This window comes from Pithys albifrons, chromosome 4 (genome assembly GCF_047495875.1).
Source record: "Pithys albifrons albifrons isolate INPA30051 chromosome 4, PitAlb_v1, whole genome shotgun sequence".
Lineage (NCBI taxonomy): Eukaryota > Metazoa > Chordata > Aves > Passeriformes > Thamnophilidae > Pithys > Pithys albifrons.
Genome location: NC_092461.1, coordinates 49,350,804 through 49,377,921, shown reverse-complemented (window position 1 = coordinate 49,377,921; position 27,118 = coordinate 49,350,804). Strand labels below are relative to the sequence as shown.

At 41.0% G+C, this 27,118-nt stretch overlaps 1 protein-coding gene across 1 annotated transcript in view; it reads right to left on the bottom strand.

Moving 5' to 3' along the window:
- Positions 1 to 27,118, bottom strand: part of NCALD (neurocalcin delta) — a 55,532-nt gene that overhangs the window by 16,156 nt on the left and 12,258 nt on the right. Inside the window, exon 2 of the mRNA XM_071554058.1 lies at positions 1,052 to 1,448. Within this exon, the coding sequence (XP_071410159.1) occupies positions 1,052 to 1,429 (378 nt within the window). The 5' untranslated portion in view covers positions 1,430 to 1,448. The remainder of the gene's footprint in view (positions 1 to 1,051; positions 1,449 to 27,118) is intronic.

The window sequence follows — 27,118 nt, the reverse complement described above, 5'->3', positions numbered from 1 at the left end:
ATGCAATGGCAACCCAAGATTTGTAGCTGAACTTTGTGTCTGGTCTTGCTGAAGCAGTGCAAGTGCTGGTACTGGCCACTGCTTGGAGGACATGGAGAAGAGCCCTGGTAGACACACAAGGGCACCACGTGCTGGGCTGACTCCCCACACACTGCTTGCCATCACAGCCTGTAATTTGTGCACATTCATTTGCCTTGTTTTCCAGCACAAATAGAAGTCTGAATAATACAGTACATTGTCAGCACTTCAAAATTTCCAGGGAAAGGAAAGGATCTTGATAATAGGATTTTTTTAAAAATAGTGCTGCATTATACAGATTCAAGCTGTGTAAATACACTATTGTATCAAAAAATGTTTAAAATGTTTCAGTAGAGTGATGTGCCTCAAGGGCAAAAAACATGTTAGAGAAAGCCAGTATGAGGTCGGACTCCCACTAACACCACAAGAAAACACAACGGAAGGAGCTGTGTGTTGAATCATCATCTACCCAGATAAGATTTATCTATCCTGGCAACATAACGTGAAGACAGCTAGTACAATTCTAAGTACACAGACCTCACTGGAATTAAGCAGACAGACACCTTTAAAATATGTGAGCTGGTTCTTCATAGTAACATGAAGCAAACATGAGTAAAAAAACAAAGTAGATTTGTTTTATATTGAGGAGGTAGCCTTCCTTAAAAGTACACTGCCTGGTTGTTCTAATATACCAACTTGGTTGAACTGTAATTAATCATAATTATCAGTGATTTCCCAGAGAAGAGAATCACATTTATCAGCAGGTTAGTTGCTGTGCTCCAGCCCAGCAGAGCTCCCAAGGGAGAAATGCCCATGCAGCTTGTTGCTCAGGAAAAACTTGCAGTGGATATTAAATGCTGTAGTTTGAATTGTGACATGATCTTTGACTAATGAAATGGCATTTTATATCCAAGAAGTTATACCAGATCATAAACCAGTGCTGCCAGTTTTTCATTCAGTGTCTCCCTGCAAGATGGCTTCACAATTTGCTCAGAAGGAGAGAGGCCAAGGGGTGCCTCTGAGCAGCACATACCTGCACGATTTCCAGCATCTCTGACTTACTGATGTAGCCGTTCCCATCGAGGTCGTACATACTGAATGCCCACTTCAGCTTTTGCTCCAGTTTACCTCTCGACGTTACACTCAAGGCTATGATGAATTCTCTGAAATCTATTGTTCCGTCTCCATTGGCGTCAAAAGTGCGGAATACGTGTTCCGCAAACTTAGAAGCGTCCCCATAAGGGAAAAAGTTTCCATATATTTTTTTAAACTCCTCCATAGATAAATGTCCACTTGGACAGTCTCTCAAGAAGCCTTTGTACCACTCCTGGATCTCATGTTCTGTAAAGTCTGTACTTTCCAGCAAATCTTGCATGACTTCAGGGCGTAGTTTGCTGTTTTGCTTTCCCATATTGGAGTTAAAATATTACCTGCAGAGTAAAAACACATATGAATTATTATTAATACTGACTAGCTTCGAGGCTGTAGAAGAACAATATGCTCTGTTCCTAGTTTTCTGATGACAGTTCACTCTCGGGAATCACTTGAAACTTCAGACAACATCCACTACTACAAGTGTACTCTGAAAAAATTAACAAGCCTAATCTACATCTTGATTACATTGTCTTGACAGCCCGGAGAACTGTAATTACACTGAATTTTTTGGCATCCTATTTTACCTTTAAGGCACAAGGTAAGCAATGCATGTTGCAAGGTACAGCTGACCAGCAGCTGGGTGTTGCAGCACATCCTCCATCCCAGTCACCCAACTGAGGACCTGGCCTAATGAGATACATTTTTTCTGCCTCTGGTTGAAACCAGGCAGGTACAAAGGGCTATATTCCCTTGCCTTGCTCTGAATGGGATCAGGGTATGCTGAAACCAGGAGCTCCAAAGCCCTTCTAGAGATATCTTCATAGCCAAAATCAAACAGAGCAACCCCGAAATTGCCTCCATTGTTTGGCATGGACCAATTCCAATTTTACTTCAAAATGAAGATAAAATCTGAAGAGATTTTATCAATGGTGGATTCCTCTACCTGTATTACTATACCGATATTAGTGTGTTTTTTAATTTTATCTGTAGCCAAAAACTGGATCTACTACTAAGTAACAGTAACCCAGGTGGTCGTACCTCTTTGAAAAAGACTCTTAGATTAAACAAAAAAGGATGGGGAAAAAAAAGTACCTAGACAACAAAATTGGAAATTCATTTCCCTTAAATTAACCATTAAGAAGTATTTATTGGACACAGCCTCTGTTAAATCATCTTAATTGTATTTGATTTAAGGCAAGTAGCTACATATTACATTGTGCAGCAGATTTACTAATGCCTTTGGGTTTTAAGTTTTGAAGCTTGAGTGTGTTGGCTCCAAAAGGCAACATCAGTTTTGCTGGAAGCTTACAAATTATACTTGATTAGTAGGACGCCATTCTCTCCTGACAGAAACCTGCCCAAGAATTTGTCATGTGAATGACAGTAACAACTAAGACCTGATGTATGGATAACTTCAGTAGAATTGAAAAAATAATTTGAACAGGACTTTCCCACTATTATCAGAATGGAGTCTCTGGGCCAGAGATGGATTTATGAATGATGACTGGAGTGACTAACAAGCATTCAATAAAATGTTCTTTCTAAACAAAGGTATCACTTTTGAAAAATGAAGAATACAGTAGTAATGCATGTCAGAAGCAGCTACTGAGAAATGTACCACCATTTGAAACTAATTTGCTGTCTTTTCTATTTGGTACTGGGAAGAAGAAACTGAGGCTCTCCCAGGTTGATGCTAATTTTTTCCTATGGTGAGAAGCTCCCCTTCTCCCAAAGGAATTTGAACTCCCCAAAGCAGCTCGAAGGCTGACTCCTTAATTTCCTGTGTTCTTGGGCCAGAATGATCAAAAAGCTTTATTTCTCAGGGAGAAAACTATGGGATCAATCCTAGATCCATCTGTGCCTCCACAGTACGCACTGATGGCTGTCCAGTAACTAGATATCTAGTCTGGGAACTAGATGTCCTGTCTAAACTTGTTGCCTTCGCAGTTTATGGAGAACAGGCTCCCCTGTTCACATAGAGGAGGCTGGAAGGAGTGAAGAGTCCTGCCTGATGGGAGCTTCATCTCCTCACCATTTCAGGTCGGAAAATGACCTGGGTGAATTCCTTGATCTAAACAGTAATTTTTCCTCCAAAGTGCCTCCAAAACACTTGAAAAGGGGAAGATGCCACATCAAAGGTAATTTTTCATACTGCCTTTCCTCCTTCTATCCTGATCAAAACATACTGTACAGGTTTTAAGTAATCCAAGCTCTTAATGTCCTGAAAATAGCAGAAAAGTCCCTGTTTTATAGGCCCAGTCCAACAGCTGCCAAGGCAGCTGAATGTTGCATGGCCTTCTGCGGGTGTTGGATGGAGCCCACAATAAACAACCTGGGAATTAGCTGAGCGAACGGATTGCATTAGGGCAGCCAGAGGGCTTTCTGACAGGCAAAACAACACAGTCAGGGTCTGCCAGTGGGATGGAAAAGCAACTGGACAAATGAAGTGGCCAGGCTTAGTTTAGAGTGGCAGCAGTTTAACACAAAAAACCCCAGTATAATCCCCAGAGTAGGTTTCAGCTGCCCATAGCCCCAGTCGGCAGTTCTTCTGCAGCCCCAAGGGCGGCACAATTTCCAGACCATTAGAGCAGGGAGGGAAGATTCTTGACAAAGGTGCAAGCCAGCTGCACTAGGAGTGAGCTGGCATTAGCCATATAATCCCCTCCTGTTTTTTAATGACTCAAACATTTGAATATGGAAAACTCAACTTGCACATTTCCAGTCCGGAGTCTTTTGAAAAATAAAATAGTGAAGTAAGATGCAGACAGTGTCCTTCAACAAGAGGTGACCAGTAAGACTGTGTTTCAGTCTAAAAAATACCTTTATAGTTCCAAAAGGTGCAGTATATTTTTATCAAATAATAAAAAATGCAGACAAGCAGAATGCACAGCCTTGCAGAACATCACAACAAGGAAAATGTCTGTTCTCCAGGTCGAAAAGGAGAGCTAATCCCATGTGACTTTCCATACAGGGTTGAAATCCACAGCCGCCATGATGCCAGGTGACACAGTCAAAACCAGTAGCATTATTTCTGAGTCCACTTGTGATGACTTTGTATCGAGTTCTTTGTCCTCTAGATTGTTCCTTATTAATAGGTGGCATTCTAGGAACCATCAAAATGGGATTTATTGTGCCCATCCTATCAACAAATCAAAATGCTTTTGCAATCCAAGTACAGAAAATCCTTGAAGACACTTGAAAGCCTTATAATCACTTCATAGACTGCTGCCTGACTCTTCAGGATAGATTAGATTATGGGCAGAGTGCAGTGAGCTAAGAGAATGTCAGCTAACAATAACAACAATAAGTGCACAGAATGAAATAAAATTGCAGCTGATTTTAGGCATTTTTTTCATACTTTATCACATCTTTCAGATTTCTAATATATGATTAAATGTTAAAAATACAGCAAGTAAATAGTGAAGAGCGATTACAACAGCAAAGTAAAACAGTGACAATACTGAGAAATGGATGTTGTAGGTATAAAAGGGCAAATAAATATTTAATGATTACGTTTAACTGCATTTCACCAATTTCTTCCTCTGATACAATGGTGTTAGACATATTATGAATTACTTGCTAGATATAACAACATATTAAGATATTAAGTTCTAATTCTTAAGGCAATATTGTTTGGTAAGAGAATGTCATGTGTTTATAGCTTGAAGGGTTGATACCATTTCAGCCAACCCCTATATAAGATCAGAACTAAAGCATCATTGCTGCGCAGTTGTTATGGAAAGAATCCCTGTCCACTGATTATTGTAAGAAATGTCATAGGCGATGCTCCTTAAAGGAAATACTTAAGAGCTTGCTCTGTTCAGGTCTAGGAGTGGCATTTTTAAGATGAGACCAAAGACAGCTTTTGGCAGACAACAGGCTGGTGACAATTCAGCATAAGTAGCCATTGGCACTGCACCTACTGGCTTTCCCTGCAGTGCAGTTTGTTGTGTGCAGACAGGACAGGGATGCTGTTAGAGCCTTCTCAAACAGGGAGGACTGACTGGACAGAAAGGCAATGAACACCTACCTATTCCATCATGTGTCTCTTTGTCAGGTGCTTGCTGCTGCTCACAGACAGTTGTTACCTCGATCTGAAACCCCAGGGTAAGGCAAACATACTGCTTGCTTTAGCAACAGCCCTGCAGGGCTGGGAAGATGCAGCAGCCAAGAACACGCAGCTCTTGAATTGCAGCATGAACGCAATGCAAGCACCTAAAGTTACTTCCTTAAAAGTAATATATTTTTCCCTACTGAAGGTTTGCTATAATAAGAAAGTTCTGGCAACGTATTTGTAACAGTGCTTTTGCCCTTCAAACTTGACACCCATCATATAAAGAAAATACTACATTTTAACTTTTTTTGATTGAGCTCAGTCTGCCAAAGACAACAAGATATCTTAATTTTCATTTAGCCTTAAATATGAGGGGAAGTACACTGCTGAGAAAAGCATAATGAGCAAAGGGCATATGTTCAGGGAAAATTTAGGCTATTGGGTACTTCACAGCTAACAGAGTATAAAGACCTGAAAGGTGGAAATAGTTTGAAGAAAAGTCCTGCCTGATCTATTTCCAGTGGGAACAGCAACGCGAATCCCACCATAGGCTTGGCTACAGACAGCAACTCTGTAAAAATGAAAGCAGGAAATTTTTCAGAAAGAAGCAATGAAACTTCCATTTTGTGATTTTTGTCTGGACAAACTGCTGTTTCTTGGTTTCTAACACACACAGTTTGACCCCTTTCCAAAAAATAATCTACTTATGGGTGCAATGCTGTCTTTAATGTTTCTAACACGTAATTTGAGAATTTTCTCAAGACTAGCAAACATGGGATTTCAATCTTTGCCAAGCAGCTGTAAAAGTTCTTGATGACTGCTGGAATGAACTAAAGGCCAAGCAGGACAACAGCATCGCTCTGAGCCAGCTGTGCTACCTGACAGTGGGAAGAGTGCAGCATTCCAGCATGAGTCAGTCTCTCGTGGCAATGCCTAATGATTGTCTATGGTACGAGTGTGATTCTACACTCCCCATCACTGCTGTGGTCTTTCCTCTAGAGTAACAGTTGATTGTTACTGAAAACTGGATGTGGGACAAGTGGACTCAGATCACCCCACCTATATCTCAAGCTGTCTACATATATGCATGCTGCAGGGATGTCACCTTCTTTCATATCCTACCCACCAGCAGTCATCTCCTGTCACTGCATCCCAGACTCACAGCACAGCATTACAGGACTCCTGCAAGATAAATTCTCCTGCCGTCACTTTCCGCCAAACCTACATGTTCTTTCTCTGCATGTGACTATGCAACTCCACTCTGTCATAAGCTCAGAGAAGGGATGCTGCTCTGTTCTGATTGACAAAACTTTGGGTAGACCCTTACCCTGCAATAAGCGGGGGGGGGGGGGGGGGGGGGGGGGGATATCAAGGGCAGATTGCAGTGCATCTCAGAGCATGTGGTTGTGTCCCCAGGTCTTCCATGCCAAAATTTTGTCCTGTTATCAACAAGTCACAGCATCAGAACTATGCTTTTCCTTCTCCTCTGCCAGCTGCTATCATTGCTTGGTAAACCTTCAGATACCAAATACCAGTTCACCAATTATAGCTTGTTGCAGTCTCGGCAAATTCTGTTGTTATTTGTGATCCAGTGTACATACACTTCCAAATGCAGCTCTGGTTCATCTATGCCCATGCCCTTACCGAGTAGGAGAAGTTATATGCGTTTACAAAAGTCAAGGCCTTGGTGAACACATTCTGGTATAAAAGCCAAGTTTCTTTCATAAGGTCAGTTATTCCTTTGGGCTGTAATACTGCTATACAACCCATGTAATGAGCTAGTTCAAAGCAACAGCTACCTCAAATGATACATTCTCTTTCCATCTGCGTACGCTGTTTCCCTGTGGCTGGAACACCAACATTGCCATGGCCTGGTTGTGAATGCAAACCCAGTAGTGAATGTGTCTGTTATCATTGAGTTCTTCAGCAAGACTCAGGTGAGCAAGGCAGGGACATGTGTTCAGTGATCTCTGATGTGCTCCACAACCAGGAAACTCTGTGATCATTCCATGAGCTCCTGAAGAGCAGGCTGGCACAGCGCTCTTCTTTCACATTGCTCTCATTTGGTCATTCCGATGTTCACAACCTCAGAGCCACCTCCAGCACCGTTCTCCACTGTTTCATTGGAAATTCCAGTGCCAGTGCAGGATTCCACTAGTGGAACATAGTGACTTTAGTTATAGCAGCAGTGCTGGGAAGAATAACATTTCCAGTTTTAGCCTCTTGCCATGAAGTGTAAGTGCTACTTGATCAAGCAATTTTTTCTTTTCCATTCCACAGAAGACTACCCCACAGACTCTTGGAAGCAGCCACTTTATTTCCTTCTGGCCACTTCTAGTTTGTTTTCACACGTTCATCTGAGTAACCTGTGTGGAGATGCTTGCCAAGAAAGGCTTTTGCTTAGTTTGTTTTTAACAGCATCTTGGAACATATTTTTCAAAGAAAACCAAACTTATTAAAAATCACAGAGGGACTTAGCAAAAAAATAAATACATGCAGAATAAAATTTTGAGCCTTGCCACCCTCCATTTATCTATTTACGTTGGCAAACAGCAAACACTGGATAAAATTCATGAGCGAGACTCATTAAAAAATCTGTCATTCTCTTATTAATATTCAGAAGGAACAGCAGTAAACAGATTTGCAGTGCAATATAACAAGCACCCAAATACTTCTGGCTAAAACTGTAGCTGATATCAAAGAAGAGGAACGAAGACTACTGAAAAAATTAAGATGCAAAAACCCAACGAAAAGGTACGGAAGGGAACATCACTTAGTATTTATCCTTTATTTATCAAGAAAAGGAACAAGGGACAGATGTACCATCCAATTGCCCATTGGTACTCATAACCTGCTCATCAAAATAAATTTCATTCATTTCGTATTAGGACCTTAGCCTGATGCCAGGATCCCGATGTTTTCACTGCTGTTACCATTTGCTTAGTGCCACCTTCCTCCTCCAGCTCCTTTACTAGAGATCCTTCCCTTACCAAAAGTGCCCCTAATCATTCCTTTGACAGTATTTGTTCTGTGCTTTCCGGCTACCCCTGGAGAAACTCGAGACAAGAAATAAAAGGAAAACTTTTACAGCTGTGTGTTTTAGTTGAGGTGGGAAGTCCAAGCAGGAGAAGCAGGAGCAGCTGCACAGAGTTCATGTGGTTTACACTTGGAGGCGCTTAAGAATATTGAACATCAAAAGTTCAGGCTCTTCTCCCTTCAGATTTGCACTGGCAGAGAAATGCTACAGCTGCTCCACATTGTCTCCCATTCCTCTTTATCGTAATTCCTTTGTGTATTTTAGCAATGAGAGTAGATGCAGAGGTGAGGGAAGGGGAAGCAGCAGAAAGGCAGTGCCCCATCAATAAATGCTAGCCCCTTACTACTGGGGTGTTCAGCATCAGTGAGTTAACTAGGTCAACAGCCCAGTGCTTATCAAGTCACTCCCAGCAACGCCCACGGGCTCAGCTGGAACTCTTCTGAAGCCAATAAAGCAGTTTCAGTCTGGAGCAGTGAAAGGGTTGGTGTTTTGACACTTCCTCACCTCTGCATTGCCTTCAGCATAATTTGGGCTTCTAGAAAAGGTCTCTGTTTCCAAAGCATTTCCTGTAAGGCTGAGTGTCAGTTAAGAGAAGAATGACTAGGCGTGAGTAATTCTAGTATTGGGAGTTGGGGAAAAGAGCACGTTACATGCATTTACAGTGTGGCAGATTGGGCAGTGACTCTTCTCACATTCATGGTGGTAACTCTATCCATCTTAAAGCACTTCATTTAGGACTCAAAAGATTGTTAGTGAAGTTGTCCCGGAAGAGAATTCGGTGTGCATCTATCCCTCAAAGAGGAGTGTCAGTATTTGCTCATGTAATGGAGTCTGTTCGCTCCACTCATCAGATTTTGATTGCATGGGGCAATCAGGTCTGTCCTTTACCTACTGGCAATCAGGTACTTGCTGCTGCTGCATCTCCAGCCTGGCTGTCCCCAAACACGGGGGAGATGGAGCTCACTTGCTTTGGTACAAAACTTCTGTTGCTTCAGAGTGTACCTAAGCATCTTTAGGGAGGTTTTCAGCTCGATTAAGGTAACCTTAGGCAGGGGTAGGCAGGCAGTGAAGACAAATGGAAAAGAGACTGCTAGAGTTACATGTACAGCAGTATTCACTCTACAGTGACTCTCCACCAAGGAGTGAGCGTAAATGTGTGCTCCCTTGTGCACACGGTGGGGAATCTGGCAATCCAGCCTTTCTCAGTGTCCTGGGCTTTGTCTGGAGTGCTTTGAGAAGTGATGCCAACACCTTGTGAGCAGTGTGGAAAATGATGCAGTAAGGGTTGGGCAGTCATTCCATAGGACTGGCAAAGGCTTTATCCACCCAAAACAGCTTGAAAGTAACTTTTTCCTCCCTAATGAGAAAAGGGAAAACAAAAAAGAGAAACTAGACAAAAGAGGGAGAGCTCATATAGATTTGTTTAAACCCTCTTCTCACACTCACAAAAGGTCTTACTATTTAAATTAATTTATTCTTAATTCTTTTGGAACTCACAAAAATAAAAACCATGCCAATACTCACATACTCTTTTGGTTCCTAATAATTCATTTGTGAATTTGAGAAACAACAGTTTACCATATGCTGTATAACAAAAAACCTAACATTTTGTTTATTAATCCTGGGTAGAACCATCTAAGGTCTTGAAATAATGCTTTGTCTTGGCAGACTTCAGATGACTCTTTCAGGAATTAGATATATATTTATGTATTTGATTTCTTAAAACTCTATAGAAATGGTATTTCTGTAAAAGTATGTTTGCCTTTGCCTGATATTGTATGGCAAAGGGCAAGACAGACTTTGCTAATAGTACATTAGGACATCCACCCCCAGGAGGCTGCTTTTCCTGAATGAAACTGCATTCAGCTGTTTCACTTAGCACAGGACATTTGCAGTATTTCTAAACATGGGTGTTAAGCTTACAGCAGGGGAGCTGGCAAAAATCTCTCACCTGTTCCAGGTGGAGGTGACTTTACCCTGAGATTAGCTCAGTTGGTTAGAGCATGGTGCTAATAATGCCAAGGTCATGGGTTTGATTCCTGTAAAGGCCATTCACTTGCAAGTTGGATTTGATGACCCTTGTGGGTCCCTTACAACTCAGAATGTTCTATGGACCTATCGACATTCTTTCAAAAGAAGACCACATATTAAGATTCAAATGATGGACATTTTCTGCAGTTAATGTCTCTTATTAAGCAAATTAAGAGCCTAAAGCCTCTTTGGTTACAATTCCTTTCTGGACCACTTTTCCTAAAATGCCCAAAGTCACATTTTTCTAAATGTCCAGTGCCTACAATTAAACTTCAGCTTCTCAAGTGAAGTGCACCTTCTGTGTGGGCAGTTTCTCAAAAAGCAGCTGTATCCAGTAAAATGAGACATGCCAGAAAATAACACCACTGATTTTGGTGCCTAATGAGGGCCTGAGTGCTTTGGAAAAGCCAGTCTTCCTACACACCTGCGTCACTGTCATTTGTCTTCATCCTGATACGTGTCCAGCCATGTCAAACTCAGTTTATTCTCCTTTCTTCTGTAGGGCTTCTCTTCTTTGTGTAGGGCACTCACCAGTAGTAACACAATCTTCCCCAATGCACCCGAGCACACCAATCTAGCAGCAACTTTATCAGGTTTCTAATCTGTCCTACATCTTGTTTGGTCCTTTTATGTAACCATATATGCAATACCTTGGTGGAGGGTAGTGGAAACTAAAGCAGAAAGCTACTGTTGCACAAAGTAAGACGAGAAGCTGATGTGAATTCATGATCTTGATTTTTTTATCTTTGTAAATAAATAGCATGTGATTCCCAAAGAGTGACATTTGTGCTTAGTCTACCCTTAGAAAAATTGTTAACAGATGGTCTCCTATCCCACAGCAGAGGCTTGGTGTTGACAGAAAAAAAAAAAGCAAGCATGATACTGGAAAAAATGGAGCCATTAGCTGGCAAACTAGGTATTTTTAAAGATGTTCTTATGATTGGGAAAAAAATGATTGTGGAGGTTCCTACCTGGAGAGTAACTGTGAGGTTTTGTTCCATACTGAAGAGAGTTAGTGGAACTTTCTCCAGGAAAGTAGGCAACAAGAGAGTAAGAGTGGGAGGTTCTGGCAGCCAGGACCAGCATTTTGCCAAGGAGATGGAAATAAGATGCACAAAGATAATGTCACACTTTACAAGTCCATAAATATGAAGGTCCACATCACGGATGATTTGTCCAGCACTTAGCACTGTTGAGAGTGTCTGAACACAAGGGACTTAACGTAAGAGGGACCTGGATGACTAAAAGAATTCTGAGGGAGTTGTAGGAATTTTTAAAGTAGTCTTTAAGGAAGTTTGTAAACTGAAGATAATAATCTTCTCTTTGCACATCTCTTATTCTCAGAATTTTTATGTCCTTGAACTTGCAAGATGATCCTGTGAATTACTGGCCCTGGATGTATAGCACTGGGTGAACATTTCTTCAGTGGAACCCATTTCCATCAGGTAATGCAGCTTAGCTGAAATCAAAATGTTTTGTCACGTTCAAGAAAACAAATTCCAGAAAAGTGTCAGAGTTTATTGTTTCAACTTCATATTTTCCTTTTAACAAGGCAAAACAGTTTCAGTGTGACTTTTAATTTTGTTTTGGCATTTATATTAGATATTAATTTTAGAATTACAATAGTTTGATATTACTGAAAAAACAACTCATTGCTAATGAAGAGAAATAACTCGGTGTTTCCAGGTCTTTCTTACTTCCATCCCACTGGGAAATTTTGATGTTTTGTTCCAATTTGCAGTGAAAATAAAAATAAATGTCAAAATTTCCTTTGGAATGGGAATTTCAGATTCTAACCAGCTCTAATCAACAACAAAGCCATCTGCTTTGTATTGACTTAGGGCAGTATGTAATGCTGCAAAATAGGGTGCTATTCTAATGCTCAGCATTGCTCCTGGTAGTCAATGACATATGGCAAATCCCTAGCTTCTACTTGTCTAGGGGAGTTTGAGGCTAGCCCCTTCTATTTTACTCTTCATGCTCTATTGCCAAGTTCACAGAATTCATCATTCAAATCCAAGATTTCCCTGTGAATGTATGAGAAAACATCCTCCCAGTGGCATATGGCACAGCCTACAGCTTTTACATCTGAAAGGAACCTGTAATTCCCAAACAGCAGTGCAGTAAGCTACTTCCATTTTACAAAGATTTAAAATTATAATTTAAATAGAATATTTGCTCCTTGATAAATGCCTAATTATGAACATTAACAGTAAAATAATAAATCCATTTGATTTCAAAGATAACTTTATCCAAATGAGTCATAATATGAATTCTATTTGAGAAGTTTTGTTGACATGAAGGACTTTAGCACAAAGTAACATTTTAATTTTGGTTTAAGACAATGTCTGCTATTTTTTCGCCAAACCTCTTTATCTTCACAGATATAACCTTCATGCTGCAGATAAGGTACACAAAAACCACATGATTGCCCCCAAGTTGGCCCAGCAATACAGTCAGCTTGCTAAACTTGGCCATGGACTCCAGCTCAGATGCTTTGTTGTGCCCCCTGAAAAGTTTCCCATGGACAGGAAAGAGGCTACTTTTGGTGATGATGCTATCTCCTCTTTTTCCCAACTAACTGATGATCACTCAAGCCACCTCATAATGCCTTCTTCTCCCCTCTCTCTACACAGCTGGCCTGGGAGAGCTGGGTCTGGGGGTGTACAATAGGCATTTAAAGTGGAGATGCTACTTTCTGTTCCATCTAAGCACCATTTGTGTCCAAACCTGAAAAAAATTAGATTGAGAAACTTGGACATAATCTATAAGGTTACCAGAAGAAGATTTTGATTTGTATTCACCATGAAAGTGAGAATGACATCTAGTCCTGACAGACCGCCGTGAAAAACACAGACCCGTGTCTTACCCAACTGCTATTTCATGCATTACACAGTGTGCTGCCTGATTTTAGAAATTACTCAACAGGAATGAATTTGGGAGTTTGAACAACATGGTAAAGGTCGGTAAGCAAACTCCCTTAAGAGGCATAGAAAAACATTTGACAAATTAAGTGCAAAAATAATTTGCTGTGCTCCTCTGTCTGTCTCTCACACATGTGTAAACAAATTCTTGTATAATCTTGATGTTCTTACTATTACTTGCTATCAATAAACTAACTTGTGGCAGTTCTCAACATTAAGTGTAGGTAGCAGCCATGCATATAAATAATACTGTTCTAAAGAGGAATGTTTGAAATGGCATGTATCATACAGTCATAATCAGAGAGTAATAAAAAATTGTTTGCAAGAATTCAACAATAATTATTTACATGCTTACAGCACTACACAAACTGCAATGAGAAATAATATATAGAACCCAGGCTGAATCTAGACAGAAAAACATGAATTATCAGTTGAAAACTCTTCTGCTACCACTGAAAATTTTCGGTCAATTCAGCTAAGACAAACTCCTTCCCAAAACGGGTTAACAGCACTTGTGCCTTTACTACTAACATCCTCCGAGGAAGTAAACAAAGTCCATCAGACAACTGTTTTCAAACAAACATTTTTTCTCATGTGAACAACAATTCGTATTATTGTCGTAGAAAAGCAGTGGTGGCAGAACTAGAAAACTTTTTTCCAACTTTAGGAAAACCAGATTTTATCCAACATGGAATAAAATGTCACTTCCTAGTGACTGTAAATAAACAGAAATGCTGATCCTATTACATTTTTAGGCTGGTTTACTTTTGCTTCTTTGATGTTCGCAGGATTACAGCTTCTCTGAGATTTCTTGTATGTGACTTCTAGTGCCTCGCCCCATTTTTTATTTTCGAGGACTTTCGCTCATTGTGTTAGTTTATAAAAATTTGTCCTTATTTTGATGTTTTATTTATCTTTTTTCCTTACCTCTTACTTTTCACTGCTATTTCTTAGCTCTCTGAAACAAACACAGTCTTTCTTATTTTTCTATTATCTTTAAAACGTCCATGTCATAAAATATCTCTTAATTTTTTCTCTATTTCCTATATATGCTTTTCACACTATACACTGTCAAGATAATATCCAATGACATATATCAAGTCTGAGGCAGCAGGGTTTGGAAACCTTGGAAGGATACCATCTATGGCTTAATCTCTGTGTCTCTCTCATTAATAGACAATTATTACCATTTCATCTACCATGATCTGCCTTGCTGCTTTTGCCTTCATGGTAGAGATCTGACTCTTTTCCTGGGAAGCGTTACTTTTCAGACATGGAAAGGAGTGGAAATGTGCGCAAGTGTGAGAGATGTTGATTCTAATGAGAATATTTTGCCTGTAGCTAGTGGAAGATTCACCAGTTACACGCTGGCCAATATTTCGTATTCTTTCAATGCTGTATGCTCTCATGTGATTACATAATCTCACAGACAGAGACCTCTGTCTCTGGCATTATCTGTTTCAGTGCCTTTTCTTGCTCTGTATGGCCTGTGTGACCCATTCTTTCTACAGTAACTTTAACCATAACTTCTTGTATTCTCAGTATCGTGCCTTATAAAACTGTATCGTAGATGTATATATAAATTAAAACATAAAATAAATTGTATTTTAAATGTCTCCCTCTCCCTGTTTGCTACATATAGCTTTTAAGATGTCCTTAAAATACCTTCAGCTGACAACTCTCCCTTCCACATCTTCACCGATAAATTCTGCCCCAACCCACTCCCCAGACATTCCATGCTTCCTCTCACTTTATGCATCAAATATTTCCTAATTCTCTCCTCTGCTACCAATGTTATGAAAACCACTGAAGCTCCACTGCTGAGAAACTAGATGAACACTGAAGAATCAGCCCACTGTTTGTAAAGTGTCATATAAAATCACCACACAAATCACTTATTCAATAATAAAAGCACATTGTGTTCCACAAAATATGTCTCATATCTTGATGTTCTAATGAATTCACTGGAAAATCACAGTGAGCAACATGGGGATACTCCTGTGAATTGTCAAAGAAATCCTCCAAGAAAGATTAAAAAATTGATAACTATGTAAATACATACAAAAAGCTTCTGGTTTTCTACTTGTTTTTTTCCTTATTAAAAGAAGGATGTATCCCTCAAGGCCCATTGTTTTTTAACGACTGTTCTGGGAAAGGGAGCCATTCACGAAGAAACAGTATATAGTTTACTGCAAGGTGCTATAAAGTCTTGGTTAAATTAAAATAAGGATGTTTTCACATTAGTCTCCACAGGATGATAAAAGTCACTTACCAACAGTTTACCACCCAGCACTTAGTAAGATTCATTTAATCCCCATCCAAATGAAAGACGTAGCTATCACCGTATCATGAACACATTCAAACACACAAATCATTCATTCATGTGTGATCAGATGGGAACTGGTTTCAGTGATCTCATGCTGATTTGTGAAACCTCCTATTAGCATATATTGTCATTATTCTGATTTATAAAAGTTTGTCAGTAAAGTTGGCTTCAGAGTTGGTTTTCAGGCACTCAAATTAAAAAAAAAAGAAAAGAAAAGAAAAAAGAAAAATCCCACACAACATCTTTGGGAGAAAGCCAGAATTTTCTTGGAAGTTTCCTTGATGAAGGAGTAGGAGTGGGATAGAGCAATATACTTGATTTCGGCAGTAAACCTTTCTTCTGGCAACTTCATTAAAAACCCATTCCACTTTATGAGTTATCAGCAAAGAGCTGGCATTTCTGAGTGTGACTGATGGTCCTCCCTCTGCTGACAAAATTAGAAACCTCAATAATTCTTGGATTAATTGCTTAGAAAATTTACAAGGGGCAAACATTTCCTTATTTTTAGACCCTTGTTTTCTTCTGTAGTCAAAGCAGTGGAGGCCGAAGTTCAGCTACATGTACTTCACTTAAACGGTGGGATCTCTGTGTTTTATATGTTCACAGAAACAAGTGATATGTGGGTGGGGGTGTCCTCAATTCCTAGTCCCTGAACAAATCCTGATTTATCTCACAAAGACCTGGGAGCAGTCTTCTTGCCCATGCATCTGTAGAACCTTCCAAAGGAGTTACGACATGGACATACTAGGACTGCTAGCAGGGAATACCAGGAACATGAGTACATGGAGGACAAGCCACGCCCCATCAGCCTGGCTAGCCCTCATGAAGTTTTCCATGTGGCTTTCAAGTGGTAAGAAGCCAGTATGGGCCAAGAGGTGATACATGCTGGCAGTGACATGGTCTCATGGACTCCTGGCACAAGAGTTGTCACCCCCTCAAGCACAAAGAACCAATCTGGGGAGCTGCTGTGAAATAATGCATGTCTCATTACTTGGATTTTCTCTGTTGCTCATGCAGGAAAAAAAAGGTCTTTCTAAACAAGCTTCAGACACTCTTCTCCACCCACTGCTTAGGCAGGCAACTGGAAACTTCATAATGGACTTGCTTTCTGACTAGAGGTCTGTATTAACCTCCTGAGAGGCCCCACATGCTGCCCTTCAGCAGGGTACCAGCAGGTTATTCCCACTGTCACAAAGCCTGGATGTCCTCACCAACTTTTGCATGTGTTATGCACAGAAAAGGCTAAACACTGCAGAACTGTATGACAATACTTAAATACCACTGCTAAGAAGTTGTGTTATGAAGGAGGGTCTTCACAAATCTTTTATTTGATCACTTGACAAGGTAAAAATAAATGGATGCTCACAGGTGCCTTACTGGATCAGACAAAGCAGTCAGCCCTGAGCTAAACACAGGAGAGAAACAGGTGGTCTGTAAGTTTATCACTGTTAATGCACCACAAGCATGACAGAAAAGGGTAATTAGCACATTTGGAGCAAAGAAGGATATTAGTGCAGGAGGAGGTTGTCACTATCCTCTGTGGAGCAGTCTCATCTTCATTAAAACCCACTGATTTTGAACACTGCCAGGGGTTTTGGCAAGGCCTGATTTCACCTGATGCTTCTTACTTCTTGGGACAATTGAATTCAGATGATGAACTGGGCAAGGGTGGAGGCTACTTGAAACCAAGTGGGAGACCTCAGGAAAAAATTTATTTCCAGGTGTTACCTCAATCAACCCCAGGCAGAAATTCTTTAATGATTTCTCCATATAGATGCCAGCCTGTAACACTCAATAGTGTATGCCAAAGGTGCTTTTTCTGCTTTTTCACAGCATATAAACTATTGTCATAAAAAGAAAATATGAAGAAATATGAAGAAAAGGAGATGGCAACCCTGAATCTGTGTCAGGGCTAAACACACACATACCTTGCTGACAACCAGTTTTGCCATCATCTTATAAACTAGGAGGTCTGAGTCGTTCATCTGTGCACACACAGAGTGGGTTTAATTCTTTCTGCCCCAAGGCTGAAGGCAGAACTTCCAAACATGTACCAACCATGTGAGGACATACCTCTGCATGCACTCTGCACCAGGCAGCATGTGAGGCCTTACAATGAGCACAGCACATGCTGTCCAGCTCCTCCTGGACAATCACAAGCATGGACATCCCTATATTCTACACATTTCACCTGGAATCTAATTTTACCCTTTATTAAATAAATACCAGTTCTTTCAGGCACAGTTTTCAAGTGGGTCCAAAGTAAACAACAGTGCTCAGGGAAGATAAGACAGCTCAGGCTTACCTTTAAAGCATTTGTTCTTCATAGTACACGTGAAATGCTCAAAGAAAGGAGCCTCTGTATGCGAATTTTGAAAGTAATCTCAAATAAAAAAGCATTATCCTGTTGATTTTTTTCTGCAGAAGTCTATCTCAGCAGATTACCACTCTTACATCCATTGAATGGCCATTTAAGACATCGAGTTTTTCTTCTGGGAGCTCTGTAGCTCTTACATATTCCAAACCCATACATTTACAAAGCTAGCTGATAACAAAAACATATTTAACTAAAATTTGACTGAAAAATGTCTAGAACAGCTCATCCACAGAGGGAACTATGGCTCCTCAATGAGATATCTTCTAGAAACACACTCAGACCCTACTGAAAAATGCATTGTAATCACTATAGAACAAGGATGCAACTCCTTCTTTCTGAGAAAGACACATAGCTTGGATTGTTCAAAATAGGAAGCTCTCCAGATAGTTCTTGATACGGGCAAAGTTACACTTTATGGGACAGTAATGCACGTAAGTCCCTGGTACACTCAAACTATTTGAGGGGCAGAGTTGGTGTGAAATGCAGGGGAGATTTCACCTATTTGTAAGACACTCTCCACATCTGAAGAAGGACTGAATTAAAGACTCAGACATGTATAGCTTTTGAATTATAAGTAAATTCCCCCTCTCTGAGGCAATCTTTTTTATTCACAAAGATTATTCACTCTTGGATTTCTGAAACTACTTTCCAAGGGGTATCACAAAAATGAAGCATAATGGAAAGGCATTAATATATATACTCTTATTATATGAAAATAGATGCAAACTAGAAGAGTTGAGAGATAAAAGCACAGATCACCTAAATTTCAACTCTTCCAACTATTTGATTTAAAAAATTCACCTTTGTCTTTTCATGTTATGCATGTGCATGTACATGTATACAATATATGTGAATTAACTTGAATAATATAGAAAGATGAACACACTTTCCAGAGGAGAAAACAAGTCACTCCTTGATCAGGTTACCAGGTAGGTTAGTACAACCCAGTGTGGGAAGCAGGCTGCAGAGGTGGGATGGCAAACTGAACTGCGAATGCCCTGAGGAGAGAACCAAATGGGTCCTTCAGAACTGCTAGATGGGACAGATCTGAGGTCAGCTGTCAGAGCTGCTTTGCACAGAACCAACTGCACCTTCACATGACCTTGGGGCTGCAGCTCTGCGGAGCTGCTGCAGTGAGAGATGTGATCAGTCATGCATGGAGCATGAAGCAGATGTTGGAAGCAAGGCACTTTCTCTTCCAGCACTGCAAAATAAAAATGTGCCTTAAATAACGGATTGCCTAAAAATGTGTTGCCCACTGGATGGACCCTGTCCTGCCTCCCTTCCTGCTTCAGGGTGATTACGTTTCTGCTTTATGTGGGTAGCAAACTGTTTCTGTCCTACACCGACTCAGCCAGGCTAGGTGGCTGAGCTATTTAGGATAAGTCACCAAATTATTTAGGCTAAGTCTGTAGCAATATACTACTGCTGTAGAAAGAATCAGTTCCTAAAGCCCAAAGCTCAAGCCCTCTATCAGTGGGACTCACTGCCACCAGGGAAAGACACTGACACCTATGAAAAGCAGGCAAATGGGAAAAAGTGTAAGAAAATGAGAGTTTTGGATAGTGGATAGTGCACTGTAGGCATGATATAATGAGAGGGGACATATATAATTACATGGGCTGCATAGATAAAAGCAGCTTCTGCAGCAACACGAGGAATTTCAACTTAGCCAAACAATTGCATAACCAAAAATAAAGGCAACATGACAGCCAACCATGGTCAGAGGAGAAGGGGCTGTTGGGCAGCCAGCCCACTCCCCACCATGGCTGAGAGGCACATCCATTGCTGCTCAGCTCTCCCCCAGCCTGCCCAGCAGCAGCTGTGCGGTGAGATCCCCTAAGCATTACAGAGTAGCAGAAATGGTGAGAAACTGATGGATTCTGACCACATCTCTCATCATGGGACTTTCTGCAGACACTGGCCCTGACCTAAATTCCCTCTTTTGGCATCTCTGTTTCCATTTGGGGTTTCAGTGAGAATCCCATTCTGGATCTCCCTTCATAGCCTGAGTTCTGCTTTTGAGGGAAAGATAGTGCTGTCCTTTTCCCTGGTTTGCAAAATATTTAAATCAGTGTTCATCAGCATAATTGTTGATGAGATTACGGTCAGCATAGTACATAAATAGCTTCAAATTAGTAGCAGTACCAGCTAGAAGAAACTCCACCATCAAGAGAAGCTGAGCAACAACAGCTAAATAATGAAATCTTGTAACTCGTCAGGAATCTGACACCTAGAACCTCCAAGTCAAGAAAATACTAAAGAGGCAGTTAAACAGCATTAGTCTAGATCAACTGTCTGTAGAAGGGAATAGGACAGCAGCCTGAATATGAAGATCTGAATTCACATCTCATGATGCATTCCTCTAGGGCACTCACCTTCCCAACACTTTGCTCCATCAAGGAAGTCTTTGGTGCTGAGCTCAGGGACAGAGCTACAAGACACACATCCAAGTAAGTTTAGACACTGGGAGTAAGAGTGGGATGAGAAGTAGGGTCCCTCCATCCAAACATGCTGATGCCAAACATCCAAAAGTCCCTGCTCAGCAGCCATCTGTCCCTGGAAGTGTGCAGACATCAGAGGTTGTTCGAATACTGAGTCCTGTGGGACTGTCAGTGGCCAGGACAACAACTAGCAGCTCCTGGTCTATTTTCTACAGTGTGGTTTTCACCTTCCTCTGACTGCTGCTAATACCAGTCTAATAGTCTTTAAAATGTCAAGAACCTGGTTTCCTCATCTCCATTTAGAAGTTGTAGACAAAATGAATACTGGCACATATTAATTAACTTCTTGCTATTTTTCTCTAAGAAAATGATAAACAATAAAAGAAGGATTAATTTTTTTTTAACAAGACCCCCTAAAATGTCAGCTGTACCTAGTGAATGGAATAAAAAGAATGTAATTAAACATCTGCTCTTCCACTCCCAGTAATGGCTTTAAAATAGCCAGAAAATTCTGAAGGTTGTGGCCATGGTAACAGACACCAGCTTAGGAAAAAAGAAATATCTCAGTTATAATTGGACATAAAGATTGCTCATCTCCTTCTCTGATCTGTAAGTTTACAATCAAAGCTTTGACGTGTGTGCTGGTCCCTCTAATATAACTTCATCCTATGCCATGTGGCACATTTATTGTGAGAAACTACCATATGTATAAGAATACATATACGCAGTTGAAATTCTACATTCACTCTTATTTGAAGGAAGAAAAATTGCTCTTTTTTGGCTAGGGGTTGGAACAATTCCTGGCAAATGCTTTTGTGGAAAATGACAATGCAGCATGATGGAAGAAGGCCAGATCTTCCCCCAACATGCAGCTGTCTCCCTCCCTCAGATCAGTGAAATGATACCTGCTTACACCAGAGTCAAGCCCAGCAGGTAAAAGCAGCATTTCTGGAAGATCCTGAAGAACTGAGCCTGGAGAATGCTTTGGCTTGGCTGAGGGAGACTTGACAGAAACTGATGAGATTCCTCAAGAACATCTGCCCTTATCATACTGGCAGTGCTTGTGACTATCCAAAACTCACAGGGAGAGTAGGGTGGTCAGGAACTGAAGTGGGGAGGGCGGAGACAAGGGGAAGCAGGTCTTCTCCTGATGCAGGACAGCACTCCTTATTTTACAGGCAGGGCTTCTCAGAGCCCTGCTCCGTATGACCTTTCACGTGAGCTGCAAAGAGTGACAGCAGATGCTGGTACCCAGAGGGATGGGAGATTTAGTGCTGCTCTATTTCCTTCCCTGGAAGACTGGCTTTCAGAGAAGGAGGTCAGAGGTGCAGAGCAGCAACCTGAGGGAGGACTCTCTTGCCTGCTTCTCTGAAGCACTGTAAATTGAATGGAGTGGAGTGGGCCATGAAGCCTCACTTCACTGGAGCTTTTATCTTTTAAAATTAGGTTAGGAAATCCATTGCTACAGTAGCTTAATCTCAGAGTGCATTATCCGTACACATGACAAACTGGAATATGAACTAATTCTATCAATAAAGTGACTGTCTGCATCTCAATTGTCAGATAGAAGGAATTCAGTCTTCTCTTTGAGACGCTAAGCAGGTGCCACTGGTATAGTCCTGTCCCTGTGCTTTTGGTTTGGATGCTTCCTACATCCAACAGATGATGCACTGGGAAGGGAGTAAAGGGGGGGAAATTTGGCTCCAGGCACTCGGCTGCATGCTGTGACTCTGCACTAGCCGGTGGGTTGGCCTGTGGCCTGCAGCTCCCAGGGGCATCTCTTACTGATATCATGAGCTCTGTATGCATTGGAGACCCAGCTGTCTGGCTCTGTACATCTTCAGCCTGTGTCCTGTATTGACAGGAGAGTCAAAGACCAGCAAAAGTGTTCCCTCTTCTGGGTTCGGATCAGCAGGAAACTTCCTTCATGGAAGAGATCCATCACTGGGCATTCACATCCAAGGGAGATAGACTGTGTCAGAGCATGTGTGCAGGTGCACACTGAATGCTTTGAATCTAGAATCAACTTTTAACAGGTTACATCCTTTGACAACAGCTCAGGAGGGGATTGTTTTAATATCAAACTCCCCAATTACTTACCTACAGAAAACTCCAGATTCAGAAACCTGCATTTCACTGTGTCTATAAAAGCTATGGAAATCTAGTCAATACCATATCTGGAGTCTAGAGAGTGACTGAGCAAACTGCAAATTCATGGATTGGTGGCAGGCAGAAACAAAAATATCAGAGGCTAGTTTCACAAAACTGCTTAAGGAGAACACAGTCACAGTTTGCTCAACATACAATGTCAGATTAAGTTATATAATTTCTTCTTGATGTTTCTTCATTTTAGCAAAATAGCTGGAAAATGCAACCTCATGTCAAAATAAAGCCTTTTCTACCTGATTACTCAGCAGACAAATCCTCAAATCAATTATTCTCAGAGCTGCATCCAGGATAAGCAAGTCCACCAAGCAAGTATGATGGTCTAGAGTGTCATAGGAGTAACTGGTCCTTGGCTTTACAACATCTGAGACATAGGCATTGCATGAAGGCTTTTCAGACAGGCTTCAATATGCAAAGGTGGAAGTTTATTCTTTACATCAGACAATGCTCTGAGGTTCATTAAAAAAGCTGAATTATATCACAGCGAATAAGCTTAACTAGACTGAGTCGATATTTCTGAAGGCTTTTTCCTCTTCTTTGCCTTCTTCTTTTTTATTCTTCTTTCAAAAGGAACCAGTTCTCATTCAGTTATCATTTATACAACTTACTCAGAAGAACTAGCTGATAACACTGAGAGATATCTAAAACCTGAACTGTTGATGGAAAGGAGGACAAGGACTGCTCTTCCTGTCATCAAAAGGGCAGCTAACTATTTAGTGATTTCTTCTATTTTTTCTCTGCTGCTCTCTTTGAGTCTAAGAGAAGTAGCTCTGTTCTTTGGTTTGTGGTATGTCACTATGTCCTCCAAAAGTCTCTAAACCCTTTGGCACAAAGAAGAAGAGAAAACAGTCAGATCTTTGTAAGGAATCACAGGGAGATGTTGAAGTCTCACAGTCTTAACTGAACAATTAGAAGGAATGTTTCAGGACTACAAGATGTTTATAGTCTCACACATTTTGAATGTAAAAGGTACAAACAAAATTTTTGCTATTCTTCTGCAGGCCAATATCTGAGGGATACACAAAATAATTTTCACTCCATTCCAAATTCCCATTAAAAAAAGTGTACTAAGTCTGAAAAATAAGTGTAGTCATTTGAATCTTGAATTTGGCTTCATAACCCACTGGGAGGCTGAAGCAGAGCAAAACATCTGCTAACACCATGACTTGAGCAGCACAATTGGCAAGTGCTGCTGAAGAGAGACCTCAGACTAAAGTTGTAGAAATGTTAGAGGTTAGAACTGACGTTTTCTTGGCAGAACTGACCTTATATGGAAACCCTGCAGAAAGTCTGCCTGTACTGGCTTTTGAATCAGCACATAGCGCTCATTTTTAATAGATACATAGATGTATATAGAAATGTTAATTCAAAAGCACTTCGTTAAAATCAAAGCAAACCATTCCTCTAGGGGATGTGCTGGACAGAGTCAGGCAGATGTTTCCTCTTTCAGGATCCTGGGTTGAAATGAAAGTGGAAATCTCGTGTGAAAGATGGTTAGATAGAGCTTTTCCAAGATGAGTCTTGGGATGGATGTAGTTGCAAATTTTCATTAATAACCACAATGCATAATCACAAAGCACTGCAGTTACTGATGACATCAAGGTGAGAGGCACCAACAACTGGACAGCCAGATTATCACACAAGAAGAATGGGATAATTTTGGAACTGGAGTAGACCAAAGGGATGAAATTTCTTATTGCAAAATGCAGTGTATAAGGGATCAGTAAGAAGAACTGATGCCATTAACTAGAAATGATGAAGAAGGAGGAAGAGCTGGAGATCTTATATAGTCATAACAGGAAAGTCCCGATGTGACATGTCCTGCAGGAGAAAAGTGATGCTTTCTAGTGAACTTGCTGAGATTGACCTGGTGAGTCCAGGGAGGGTAAAGCACCAATACTATTAATGAAAACACAGCAGGTTTTGGAAATATGAGGGTTCACCTGTATTACTGTAGTACATGGCCAGGAAAGCATGCTGAGGAAAAGGGATTTTGGGTCACAGTGGCTGCAGAGCAGGGCTATTAAGCCAAATAAGGGAATGGAAAGCCTCTGCTCTCAGAGGAGACCAGAGGCACTCAACTGTTTAGCCTAGCTAAAGAAAGGCCAAGAGGGGATATGGTTGTAGTCTATAAATACATCAGAGGGGGTAAACACTAGGGAAGGAGAAAAACTGTTTAAACTGAAGGACAATGCTGGCACAAGAACAAATGGGTATAAACTAGCCATAATAAATTTTGGCTGGGAATGAGAAGCAAATCTCAAACCACTGGAGCAGCAAAGTCTGTAACACAGCCTTCTCCAAAGATCACAAGACAAACAGCCTAGCTCATGTGAAAATGCAATTTGAAAAATCCACAAATAGGGTCTATATGACACAGATCCTTGCAGTGGAATGGAGGAGTCAGGAGGTCCCCTACTGTCCTGCCTTCTTCTGGAAGAGAAACAGCATCTAAAAAAACAAGTGTGCTTCTTAGAGTGGGCAGAGTCTTTCTGGCACAGATGACCACCAAGAGGAGAGCCAAAGGCAGGGACATTAAGTAAACACATTTGTGATATCTCTGTCTTCCTCTGCAGTATCTAATCACCCACCACTGCACATCAGTGAAGGGGAGGGGCAGGAGTCTGATTGGAGGTTTATGCAAGCAGTGGAACAACTGCCAGAACACGGCAGACAGGTCAGGAAAACTGGCCAGCTCTGTCAGTTCAAGCATCAGACATCACTGAGACCAGCAATACGATCATTGCAAAAAAATTAATTGAAATTAAGATTTACTACTAACCTCAGTAAAATTCACAGCTGGTTGGGCTTAACCTTGGAGTCAAGAGGATTAGCAGGCTATGTTGTCCAAATCATGAAATGGTAAATTTTTCATTTTCTCTAAAAGTGAATTATGTGCCTGGTCTCTATTCAGTATTGATGGAGTAATTCACACTTCCTATCAAGTTTTACTTCCGTATTGTGATCCCTTCTTCTCCTCTAGGGAACACAGTAATGTATTAATACTATGTATTTTTTTTCATCTGAAGACTTCTGATCACAAAGATTACTGGTTAACAGCTGCATTTCAGTGTTGACTGAACTGATGTACAGGGAGAGGGAAGAAAGGGTTTCTTTATGGCTTTTTGTATCACCTGGTCCTGTGCTCCTGTACCAGTTGGGGTCAGTTTTCAAGGTTCCTGAGTTGGGAGAGACTCGCAGGGGGATGGAACAGAACACACTCTCATCAGGCACTTCTTGACCCTACCGGGGCCCAGAGGCTGTAGGCATTTAAACCTCCTGACAGCCATTCTTCTGCCCCCGGGCATGCCCAGGACTGTCTTGGCTGTGACAGTGGGAAGGCACCATGTGCCCTCCCACGCCACACCATGACAGACATGGAGGAATCCCTCTGCTTATCAAACTTTCACTCAGTTGTCAGATGTCCACTTAACAGGGAAGAACAATCAGGGAGCTCTTGCTCTAGGACACCACCTTTAACTGAGCTTTTCCTTTTCCTCCTCTGAAAATTGCCTGCTCAGGATTTGAAATACTAGTAAAGTACAAAACAATAGCAAATGGCACCAAAAGTTGCTCCACTTTGTAAAACAAAACCCAGCCATGTATAGGTCTGCAAGCAGAGGGCCACCACAGTTCTCTGCTATCTCATGAACTTCCAGAGGGCAGCACTGAGTGCAGTCAAACTGGTTAGACACAAGATGGGGAGATCAATAGCCCATCATCCAAACTCTGTGCCCACTTTTGGCTATCTCATGAGTTTCCTCAGCACAAGAAAAAACTGCTGAGAACAGACACCACAGTACCTCACAAATCCATCCGATATCAATTTCTCTTGGGTGTAATACAGTTAACTGCTGTTCCCATTAGAACTACCAAACCTCATTACTTTATGTAACCACATTAGATGGAGAAGGTGCATGTTGCTGATAGTTGCCTAGTGGGAACATAGAGTAGATCTTTCTTTTTTTCACTTATAATTAAAGTGATCTTCTTTGTATATTAGATTCAGTGGTTTATAATGAAATGCAATAAAGATTCCTTGAGTAAAACACATTTTTCTTAATATGTTTATACAATTTTATAGAGTCTTTTATTGATTGGAGGAGGAGCAGTTTCAAGAATAATGCACTTAAACAGACATGACAAACTATGCAATTACCCAGCACTACTCAAGGCTAATGCCTGAAGTACCGAGCATGTCCCACAACAGTGCCACTCCCATTTGTGCCAGACACCTGAGAGGCAGCGATCATAAAGCTCTGCAATGCATGTGGTGGGGGATCTCAGTAATGGCTGGGAAGAAAACCTGTCACTGTACTGTCTGTGCAGATGAAGTCAGCACTTTGTGAAATCTTGATCAAAATTTCCCACCAGCAGAATGAGGTACTCAACATTAAATAGCAGAGTAGGGAGTTATGTCCAACAGAGCAGCAGCAATTTGGAAAACCCTGATTCTTCAGTGGAAAGATTGAAAAGAAATGCAAAATATGACACAGAACAATAAATGCAAACACTGATGAAAGACACAGAAGGGTGAATGGACTTTTATTACCAGAAGAAACAGTGCCTTAAAATAGGATCACATTTGAGTTAAAAAATGAACAAAGTCAAGGAATTGTAGATTAGAGCCAGGTGCTTAGCGTAAC